This window comes from Hemicordylus capensis, chromosome 5 (genome assembly GCF_027244095.1).
Source record: "Hemicordylus capensis ecotype Gifberg chromosome 5, rHemCap1.1.pri, whole genome shotgun sequence".
NCBI classification, from domain to species: Eukaryota; Metazoa; Chordata; class Lepidosauria; order Squamata; family Cordylidae; genus Hemicordylus; species Hemicordylus capensis.
Genome location: NC_069661.1, coordinates 217014359 through 217026394, shown reverse-complemented (window position 1 = coordinate 217026394; position 12036 = coordinate 217014359). Strand labels below are relative to the sequence as shown.

General features: G+C 45.0%; 1 protein-coding gene across 1 annotated transcript in view; it reads right to left on the bottom strand.

Moving 5' to 3' along the window:
* The window catches only part of NPTXR (neuronal pentraxin receptor), a 38428-nt gene extending 27015 nt beyond the window's left edge, over positions 1–11413 (bottom strand). Inside the window, exon 1 of the mRNA XM_053253224.1 lies at positions 10424–11413. Within this exon, the coding sequence (XP_053109199.1) occupies positions 10424–11047 (624 nt within the window). The 5' untranslated portion in view covers positions 11048–11413. The remainder of the gene's footprint in view (positions 1–10423) is intronic.
* Positions 11414–12036: the final 623 nt, after the last annotated feature.

The following is a 12036-nucleotide window of genomic DNA, read 5'->3' as shown; positions in this document are numbered from 1 at the left end:
GAGTTGACACCGACTCAACAGCACAACTTTACTTTACTTCTCTCTTTTAATTTAATTTAATTTAATTTAATTTAATTTTATTTAACACATTTCTATACCACTCAAAATGCAAATCTCTTGGTTATCGAGACTGGGAAACTAGTCTTTTCAAGGTGACATCTATCTAGGACTAGGGTTGGAAATGTTTGGCACTCCAGATGTTGTTGAACTACAGTTTCCATCATCCCCAGCCATGCCTTATTGTGGCTGGGGATCATGGTAGTTCAATAAAAGCTGGCATGTCAAAGGTTGTCTACCCCTGATCTAGGGTCAAATGATAAGTGACTTTAAACATGCTGTTTGATCTTCTGTGTTTGATTGTTTGTAAATGGCAGCTGTGGAGTCCCCAATATGAATTGGGACCATGACGGGGAAAGGTTAATCCCCTCATTCTTTATGCCACGATCCTAGTCTGATCATGATTCTTACAGAGCCCACTTTGGCTGCTACTTTTTTTAAAAAGGTGGTCAACAGTGTCTGATATGACAGGCAGCATTCTGTCAGTGTCAGGGACCCGCCAGGGCTGCTGTGCACTGCAGCTTGATAGGCAGTCTGGACAGTACAGCATGACAGGGCTGCTATCGAATGACTTAAAACTGCTTCCAGGCCTCTGCACTGTGCTCCTTACAATGCTTTCATATGGAGGAAGTGCTGTGTGAAAGTGGTTTTAAGTCCATCCACCGCAGCCCATTGCTCTACTCCACCACGGCTGCCTTTCACGTTGTGTGGCAGCCCTGGTGGATCCTTAACGTCAACGGAGAGCTGTGTGGAACATTGGCCGTGCATTTAAGGTTACATTTAGTTTGGCCCACATGTTCAGAGATCCCAGGAAAGTGCAATTAAAAAGGCACACTTGATGACTCTCTAGCCCTTTAAAGCAAGGGATACACACCTAGAGTTAGAATCTCATGTTCCTGTTTCTATTATTTCTGGCTTTTCAATAAATAAATAAATCTACTTTGCAGAGACAGCTCTACCTGCAAATCTGTGTACAAGGGAAAGTAATCCATCAGGCTGCCGTTCAAAATTTCATTGCAGGACAAGTAAAATGGAATTTTACTGCTCACAGATTGGTGTGTGTGTGTGTGTGTGTGTGTGTATGTTGCCTCTTCTGATATTTTCCCCTTGTTTGGGAAACCCACCTGTTGGTTTCAATCTTTCACCTGGAAGTGGCCTGGAATATTGATGACATCAATATTTGTCATCAATGTTGCATTATCCACAACACCCACTGCCCACAGGGCCAAAAAGCAGAGTTGTTCACAAGATGGAGGGTGCTTCCAATTTCCGATCCTGTGTGAGCAAACACTGCTGCAGACAGAGTGGGGAGCGATCATGTGTGAGAGAAGAGTTGGGCAGGTTGCCTTTTCCTCCTACCTGGTTAAAATGTTGGGTATGAGAGCTGGGTAGGATGGTGCCATCTGACCCAGATTCTCTTTCAGACACCATCACCCCCCTACCTAGGTGTTTGATCGAAAATGGGGGAGTGTGCACAGCTCCCGAAACTGGGTAGGGCACTTGTCCTACCCAGTTTTCAAACATTTGAACTGCCTAAATTGCATGTTATATTGGAACTCTGTAACTGGATTTCCCCATTTAAAAGCAGCTGCAGGGATCAGGGCTGTGGCATGAGGTGTGTGTGTGTGTGTGTGTGGAGCGGTTCCAACCCTTCCTCCTTGTGCCATGGCTCTGATCCAAATGGCACCCTTCTTCAGCTGTTGTTAGCTGCATGGGGGAAAAGTGCATGTATAAATTGGTTGGGAAAATGCCATATTATATAGCCTCCATTTAAGGTGCCATGAATAAAAAACAGGAGGTATCAAGTCATACCAAAGCCAGAGGTTCCCATTGCATAAGAATAAGAATTTGCCATTTTAACTGAGAAGCTCAGGAGAGTGAGATGTTCTATGGGTTAGATTCCAGCTCTACAAACAGTGGAGAATGTGTGCATGTTGCAAAATAATCAAACCAGGCACCAAAGGTCAACTTTTAAATGCTCACATTCTTTCCCTTCCCTATATCCAGAGCAGATTATCTGTAAAGCTTAACCAAGTTGCAAGATGTTCTGAAGCTGATGATCAACTGGACATGGGTTAACAAACTGAGACGTAATCCAGACATGAGAGAGGTGCAGGACTGGAAATGCTCTCCACTGAAACAAGCAAATTTCTGTGTTAGCATAACCCAAATTCTGCCCTAAGAAAAGTGAGTTGTGTGGTTCTCAAACTTGAGTTGTGTGGTTCTCAAACTTGAGAACCATGCCAGTGGTTCTCGAGTCCCCAGATGTTGCTGAACAGTTTGAGAACTCCTGTATTATGCAAAAAAATGTGTTTATATTCTGCATCATTTATTATTTATTTATTTATTTATATTTTATTTTATTTAACAAATTGTTATACCACCCAAAACTCATATATTGTGTTTCTGCTAGAGATTGCGAGAGGCCAAGAGCTTAGCATGACCTGGAAAGAACCACCTCGTTGCCTGGAAACCTTGCTCAGCCCACTCCTCTCCATTCCATCAGGCAGGACCCATATACTCACTGTTATAAAAGTGAGTGCTATAACATACTCTCCTTACAGGATGGGGCCATACCTCAGTGGAACCTTGCATGCAGAAGGTTCCAGGTTAAATCCCTGGCATCTCCAGGTACGGCTGGGAGAGATTCCTGCCTGTAACCCTGGATAAGCTGCTGCCAGTCAGTGTAGACTGTATTGAGCTAGATGGACCAATGGTCTGACTCAGTATAAGGCAGCTTCCCATATTCCCATGTTCCAAATGACTTCATCCGACCCTTGCTAAAGGTAGTTGCACCCTTTGCCGAGGGCCATAGAATCATAAACATTATTAGGAGAGGGATGCAACTACTCTGAACTGTTCCAGATTAGGCAACAAAATGAGACCCAAAGTGGTAGATGTGACCCACATCCATCAGCTCCCACCATATTCCCAAATTGCCAGATATGTCCAATGGCCAGATACTAATAAAGCTCAGCATTCTGGGCAAATGGGAGCTGAATGAGTTCTTTTGTAAATCCAGGCATAATTGCCCAGGGGCTGAGCAATGCTTTGAGACTGAACTCCCAATGCAAAGATAGAGGAGGTGTTTTTTTGCACCTTGATGAAGACTGCATCTCAGATATCTTACCCTTGACTGATCCTGCTCTGGACATCACCAGGGAGTTTTAACACTCCAGATCAAGTGGTTTGAAGCCATTCTTTCCCCTATAACCACTTATCTTACTGAAAGCTATGTGGGGTATGTAGGAGGTATTTGTTAGTGATTTTTTTTGGTGGGGGCGGGGGGGGAAAGCAAATGTTCAGTATGCATATTAAAAAGCTGTTGGGTGAGCTCATAATTTCCCATCTGCTGAAGCAAGGGCGGGGCGTGGGGGTTTGCTTATGGTTCGTGGCTGCCAAGCCGTCAAAAAGATTGAAATATGCCAGGTAATATTAATCATGTTAAATGTCAGCGTCTGGAGTGAAAAAAAGGGGGAGGAAAAGAAATCACCCAATCCTTTCTGTAGTGTGCAAGTTTACTTAGATTTGATTAATTTCATTCATTGTCAAACACTCACACACATTTCTATAAGGAGATCAAAAGCCTTCAGTTGCTAAGGCATTAAAAGGGGGGGATCCACTCCCCTCATTGCAGCTCAGCCTTCAACAAATTCACATTAACTTGCTGAGATAAAGAGGACTGTTTTGATAGATGCTCATACTCAATTTGTAGGAAATATGATTAGCCTTTGAATCAGTTTGGGAATTGTGGGGTCCATCCTGACCCTGTCTTTGCAGAGAATTCCCTGGTAGCTAAAACAGTCAGTACATATCAGAGGTGAGGGCAGGGGTGGCCCTTTGATTAGGCAAGGTTAGGGAGTTGCCTCTGGTGGCCAATAATTGGGGCATCCAGAGGACAGCAGGTTACCCCCTGCCTTCACTGTCACTATCAGAGCAGCTCTGAGCGACTGATCTGACCGTTGCAAACTTTGTAAGGAAAGCTTCTCCTCACACTTCTTGCAAAGCTTGCAAGAAACATGAGGAGAGAAGAGGAGGTTACTAGCAACCTTCCCTCCTCCCTGTTCCCCATGCATGCACTTTCAAAGCTTGCAAAGGCTGGTGGGGCCTGACCCCCAACAAGGGTGTGGGACAAGACAGCAGTTTGGGCGTGGGGTGTGTGTGGGGGCGCGCGCAAGAGAGTCAGTGTCGCTAAGAATGTGTAGAAGCAAAGACTATGAAGCACCTGATAAAATCGTACCTTATTTATTTATTACATGTTTATACTGCCCCATCCAAAGGCTGCCATAAACCCACTAGCTGGCCTTAAACTAGCTACTTTTAGCATATGCCCAAGGTGCTTCACATATATAAGACTTGTTCCCACAACCCTAGACAGTGTTGGAGGAGTGCCCAACCTGCATAGGAGAGCCACTCATGGTCCCAGTCCATGGTCATGTGAACTAAAAAGCAAGGTAGGAGGAGGGGAGAATGACTGTGTGGGAGGTGGAAGCTGGGTAGGACAGCTTTTTGTCCACCCATGGTAAAATACTGGAGACAGAATCTGAGTAGGGCGCACCCATTCTACCCAGCTCCTGCCTCCCATTTGGCCACTCCCCCTTCTTCTACCCTGCTTTTTGAATAGACAAATTCATTCATTCATTCATTCATTCAATTTTTATACTGCCCTTCCAAAATGGCTCAGGATCAGGAGCATCTGTGGATCAGGAGCATGCATGGCTTTCCAACCCTGGCTGAGTTTTCCTCTGACCCTGTTTAGGTTTGTGCGAACAAACCCATTATCTTAGTTATCTTTGAACAGCCCTGTAACTTGGGTCAGTCAGTATCAGGCTCAGACCTACCTTACAGAATTGTTCTGAAGATTACTGAGATACTATATATGAAGCATCTTGACTACTCTAAAGTGCTACAAATACAAAGTGCCATTATTCAAACGGCCTGGAACCTCTATCCCAGATCAACAAGTTCCCTTTCCTAACCTGGAAAGCTTGATGGATGGCTGTATTGCTTTCCAAGTCAGGCAGTAGAACTTGTCAGGAAGGTCATTCTGCTAGCAGGAATGTGCACGAACCAGCAGACAGCTGGTTCGGCATGGGTGTGTGTGTATTGCCTTTAAGGATCAGGAAGGAGCCCCCACCGCATTTTTCCCCACCGGAAAAGCTGTCTTTAAAATTGCTGGCATGGGGCAGCAGTGTACCTCTTTGCCACCCTGGTCCGTGTCAAACGGGAAGTGCCCAATGCACATGCGCATACATGTGTCAGACACTTTGGGTTTGACGCTGAACGGAGCAGCAAGGAGGTACGCTGCTGCCCCACACCAGCAATTTTAAAGTCAGTGCCAGCAGGAGAAATGTGTGTGGGGGGGAGCACCCTCCCCGATCCTTAAAGGTAACCCCGCCCCCACGCCAAACCGGCCAAACCACTGATCCTTCGAACCGGTTCGTGCACATCCCTAATCTACTAGTACTACTACTATTTATATAACTACTATTTATATGCCATTTTCCAACAAAAGTTCTCAAAGTCGATCTGCAGATTTATCCTCTAAACATAAGTTTGAATTCTGGAAGGTGCTGATAGAATATAAAATAATTTCCTTATTATTTATGGAGCAGGACCTCCACAAGTCTGGGCTCAACTGAAATCATCTTATGAGGGGTTATTAATGCACTTAGTGACTACGGTCAGTACAGATCTCACAACCCCTCAAATGAATTCAGCCTGGAGGTCCAACAGGATCACATTACTACCACCAAGTCTTTCTTTGTACTGCTATGGAGTATGCAAGAGTAGCTTACTAGCTTTTGCCAGGATCCAGACACTTGGCAAATGGAGATACTAGACAGAGATTCAGCCAGGATATCAGTACCATGTTCTGGCCCAGTGAGAGAACTGCTATGTACAGACATATGTTTTTATTTGTTGGCTGATTTTTAAAAATATTCATGACCCGCTATTATTAATTAATTATTATTATATACTGCCTGATTCTGAAGCTCTAGGTGGTTCACAAACCATAAACACAATAAAACAAACTATTAAAACAACCATGAGTAAAACAATTTTAAAATGTTCAAGGATTACTAAAAGCCTGGCTTAAGAAGTATGTCTTAAGGACTCTTTTAAAGGCTGACAAAGATGTTATACTATGAATATCTATAGTGAGCACATTCCACAGCCCAGGAGTGACTACAGAGAAGGCACGCTTACGAGTCGTGGCCAGAATCCAGAGACAGACCTCTCTTGATGGTGGGAATCACGCAGAAGAAGGCGCTTTCCCAGGTCTTCCTCCAAGGAGCCCAGAGTGGTGTACATGGTTATATTTATCCTCACAACAACCTTGTGAGGTAGGTTAGGCTGTGGGATAAGTGACTGGCCCAGAGTTGCCCAGTGAATTTCATGGCTGAACTTGGGTCTCTCTGATCCTAGTCTAACATTCTAACCACTACACTGTAGACCTGCACTCATGACAGTTGTAACACACACACAGCCTTCTTCCCAGCTCAAGAGAAACTTTTATTGTTCTATTGGAGGAAAAGCCAATTTGTGTAGCTCTGATTAACCAGCTGCTGTGTCAAACATAACGTACCTTCCTCCCTTCTCAAAGCAGGGCTATGCACTAATTGTGCTGATTGGTCAGCCTTTGTGTCAGTCAAGAAGCCACCTTAAAAGCTTAGAGACAAAGAGAGAGGGAGAGGATGGATATGAACCTGAGGTATCTGGGATCTCATTTCTGCTAAACCATAGTGGTCTTTGGAAAGTCATTGTCTTATTCTTTGTTAAAATGGGCTTGTAAATAAGCTAACTCATCAGGCTGAAAAAATCATAGGATCATAAAACTGGAAGATGTCACAAAATGCTGTCACCAAAATGGTGGATTGCCCACAAAGTTAGGACAATTCACCTTCCAGGCACTCTACAGATCAAATGGTGCAATCTGGATCACAAACAGAGAACGGGAATAATTTTAATGTAAACCACCTTGAGCCATTTTTGGAAGGATGGTATAGAAATAAAATAAATAAAATAAAATAAAATCACAGTGCAAAGACTGCTAACTTATTCAGTGGAGAAGGACAACAAACCTAACCTGCCTATTTGGGGTTATTCTATGGAGTGCACGTGTCAAATATTGGCAAGTCAGTCAAATGAACCAGAAGGCCATATTTATGCAAGACTTCTGTGGTAAACATGCTACCTGAAAGGAATGATCCATCAGTATTGCTTCTTAATGATCCTCATAGCCATAATTTCCTGCATCGCTGCCCAAAACCCACCTCCACAAGACAGTCAGTGAAGTTCAGTAGAGTGTTATCCCTGGATGATCCTATAATCTTTGCAGCCTGCATGTTCTTAAAGGGTTGTTGTGAACGGGAATGAGAAAGAAGGTTTGTAAATTCATTTTCAATACTCTAAAATGCTATGGGTGTGATTATTAATAATAAAGAAATTTAGAAATATAGTATGTTTTGTATCTTTTTTTAAAAAGACAATAAAACTATTCACATAGCCCAGTTCACGACTTGCCCAGGCAAAATCCAAGAAAGAAGCACATTGTTTAATATTGTCTACTATGGGCCACCACATCTATTACAGACACCCCCGCCCCCGGTAATATTGGAAGGAATAGAACTTCCAGTAACTAATAAAATATCGGAAGTGAGTAAAGACAGCTTATGACTACCAGGGGTGCAGATTCCCCTCATAAGCATTTGAAGAGTTCCCCACAGTGGTGTAGCCTCCACTGAGAGATGATGTGTGGTGCATCTATGTCTTGGGTACCCGCAGGTGCCCAGAGGTTGGGCATGCCACCTTCCCTGCCCACCTAGAGTGATCACACCCACCTATGTGCCCCCCCACCAAGTGGGGGTAAGTGGCAGATGAAGGTGGTAAGCAAAGGGTGGTGAACAAGGGATCACACTTTGGAATGGAATTTGCTCCTGGGCCACCTCCACCTCCTTGCTATAATAATGGTCCCGCCTGCCTGCTCATTTGACTAAACTCCCACCACCACCAAACCTAATAATTGATATCTCCTCCCAAAAAGTGTATTTCCTCCCTGCAAATTTTTTTTAATGAGTTGCTCCTCAAGCTTCCTCTCTGTCTACACCCCTGATGACTGCACCCCATGGCTATGACCAGTGCAGAGCTCACAAATCCTCAAAGAAATTCAACCAGGGTCTCATTGCTACCACCAAACCTTTCTTTTCGGTGATGTGCCATGACTCAACCCCACAGAAGGCCCTGAATTTAGGCAGTATTCAGCCTGGGCACTATCATGAAGCTTTACTTTAGCAAGAGAACCGCAAGGCTGTGTACAGACATATATCAATTCAACTGTGAACCTGCTGTAAAAGTACACCCACTGCAGCCTCGACACATGTAGACTCTCCTTCTGTTGTTTTACATGTACACCCATGTTTGTGAATGTGTTTAATCAATGGACACTGATCAGAGAGCTGGAACAGGCTGCAGCTCCCTTTCGAAAGTATACTCTGTGGCAAACCATGCCAGGTACACAGTGGCACACTGTGTATATAATCTGTGATCTCAGCATCAGCTACTCAAAGAACAGCCATGGAACATGGGAGTCCAAGTCTCTTTCCCTCCCTCCCTCCCTCTTCCTCACAGTCATAAAGCATCTCTCAAGGGAAATATCAGCCGTAGCTGCCTCTCTTTGTGTAATGTTTGCTCTCATTCATTTGTAATCAGATGGGAAGCAGGAAACTGGGGCAAGAATTCTGAGATGCATGAAAAGAACATATAATCCCCACAAGAAAGAAGAGGGAAAATGGCCTTGGGCCAGTTTCTTGAATGTAGATGGATATGAAATCATCTCTTGCTTCACCAAACAATTTACTGTATATTATGATAAAAACACTAACCCACATAGAGATAGATTAAACTAGCATTGGTTTATTTTACATTGTCCTGCTGGAAATAGTATTTGCAGTGTCGAAGCCTCCCCTGTAGTAAAAACATGTAAATGGCTTTAATAGACCTCGCAGGAACATGTCTGCTACAGAAGAAAGAATGTCTGAATTCCATTCCAGGAACTTATTTTGCCCTCCTTATTATCCTGAGTACCTCATGGGAGTATTGACAGCTGAAGATGCTGCACAGCATGAAAATAAGAAAAAGAATGTTTCTAAGCAATTAATAACACAGAGCTGAGAGTAGGCCTGTGGGGAAGTAAAGCAATAATGGGCTCAAAGGAAAACTGAGTAGGAACTGGTTCCCCTAATTCGAGATCAGATTTTTATAGGATAGTTCCACTACCAGCTGCTATAACATATATGTGAAATGCCCTAAGCTCTTTCCACAATGCATAGCCTTTTAATAGAAGAGAAGAAAGCTCTGTCTCCCGAGAATTAATTAAAACTTGGCTGGAAATGAAATATTCTCTAAGGATTTTATATTGCCCAGGGACAAGAGAAACATGGGGAAAGGATGGTAGCCTGACCCGACATGTCAAGCGCATGCCTTTTAATCTTCATCTATTCATCTGCATATATCCACATTTCTATGCATAGCCTATTTCTGTGACAACTACTGTTTGCAACCAAAAGTGAAGAAATGGCTTTTAGAGTGTACTAGGGGATGCAATACACACAAACATACTCGGTATGCCAAGCACCTCTCCCCCCTCCTCCTTTCTCTACATATCCACGTAGTCATCTACCACCCACAAGTCTCAGAGCTAGACAGTCACATCTCGCTCAGGGAAGGCTGAATGATTTCCCAGAACATATTACATTTCTGATTTAATTTCATCTAATTACATGAATTATTCAAATGTCATTAGCAAAACTCTGGATAGAAGAAGGGGGAAAGGAATGCTCACAAATGGATATCCTATCCCATTGAGTTTTCTGGTTTATGTTTTTTATTGAGGGGGAGTGTCTTTTATTTATGTTTATATATATTTTAAAAAGCTCTGACAGTCTCAGTGGTGGTGGGAGTGGTGGACAAGGAGATGCAGTGCTAAGGGAAAGAAAACAGCTTAGGAGACCAACGCTATGTGTACCCATCGTCTTCCCTGCAGCGTTTGCCCTGAAGTTAATTTATATGAGCAAGAAAGAAGTTGTCATCTGCCTCCTTTGTTAAATTAGAGGTGGGCTGCCGATACATCCTTGCACAACCTAGCTCCCTTCTAATGAGCCCTGCCTTGCTATCCCTTAGAGGTAGGCTTGTAAGTGCCTAATTATACAGTGGTAGTAATCTCTGACCACAGCACACAGGAGCGCAGAAGGTAATATGTGCAGGAGGCTTGAAAAGGGCAAAGGGGACGGATGGGGTGGTGGAAAAGATGGGGAAGAGGCGATGATGAAGTGGTTTGCGAGGGACCCGGAGATCATGGTTTTACCTCTATCTTCTCGATCCTGTCTTTCAGCGTTCTGACAGCCTCCTCTAGCTCCTGGATCATGGTTGGGGAGTCCCAGGGCAGATCGCCCATAGTGTCTTGCCTGGGGATGCCCCAGACCGAGGGGCTATCCTGGAAAGTAAGTTCCAGCCCGTTCTCGCACTTGCTCAGCTTGGTGGTCAGCTCCCGAATGGTCTCCTGGTCAACGAGGATCTGGTCTTTCTGTTGCTGCGCCGTCTGCCTGAGCTGCTCAGCCGTGCTTTGCAGGAAGAAAAGCTCTTCGCTGGCCGCCGCCCCGGGGCTGTCCCCCTGCGGGCTTCCTTCCGATGGGCACTCGACGGTCAGCGGGGTGCACAGGAAGCGGCTGAAGAGCTGCTGGTGCTGCTGGGGCCGGGCACTGGCCAGCAGGTCCAGCAAAGAGTCCTGGGGGCCTGCCGAGAAGCCGCCGTAGGTGCTCTCTCCAGCACCATGGAGAGCTCCCAGGGTCTTGTCGGAGCCGGAGGCAGGCAGCAAGGCTGCCGCCGCGGCGTTGGAGCCATTGTCAGTACCTTGGAGAGCTCCACTGTTGCTGACCGCAGGGTGGACGCTCGCGATGATGCAAATAATTGCACCAAGGAAAGCCAGCATCCCTGCGGCCAGGAGCACCGCCAGAAACTTCAGGGTGGCAGTTTCCAGGGGGACACAGGCCAAGAGAAATCGACACCCCAAGGGTGGGAGGGGGGAGAAAGGGGAGGGGGAAGCTGCACGAGGTGGGGGAGCAAAAGCCCGAGGAGCTTAGAGAGGAAGGGCTGCTGGAGGAGCCCTCGCTTCCTTCTGCTGCTTGAACCGGGGCTGTTGATTATATCTTGATTGGAGAGCGAGGACGGGAACGTCACTGGCTCTTCCCCTCTGGGCCCCTCCGACTCCTTCCTCGTAACTCTTTCCGCTCCGGGAGGAGGAGAGGCAACACTCTGAGCTCCCTTGAAAAAGCCGCTCTCAAGGCAGAAGTGTTTTCCAAAGAGGAAAAAACCCCAAAGTCCAGACTTCCCCGGCAGCATCAACTGCGCAGGAAATGTGTTTTGTGAAGGAGAATGACACTTTCCACTATGGCTAGAATTATTTATTCAGATGCAAACACGCAGCATCATGACGGATGATGATCAAGAAACTGGTAGTGGGCTTTCGATGAACAGGCACTGAGAATCGATATTAATCAAAGGCAAATGTCACAGTGGTTTCGTCTTCACCTACGCATTCTGATTCTGCTCCAGCAAGGAAGCCTGTTCTGTATGTTGAAAAATGTTAATACTGACATGATTTTCGCGTTTCCCGCGGCTGAAGTTAGGCTAGCAGGTCTGCAAATGCTTTTTAAAACGAGTGTGCACATTGATTGCCTGTTTCCCGAGCCTCTAATAAATGACCAACAATTTCATATTTGAGTTCTTTAAGAATTCTTGAGTGAACAGCATCTGGTCCCAGATGTTTCAGATGCTGTGCCAGAAAGAGTGAAAATATCTTCTGCAATGAGCAAAGAATTCATTTACCTTCTCTGCACGGTCCATAGGAACATAGGAAGCTGCCATATAACAAGTCAGAACATTAGTCCATCTAGCTCAGTATTGTCTACACAGAATAGC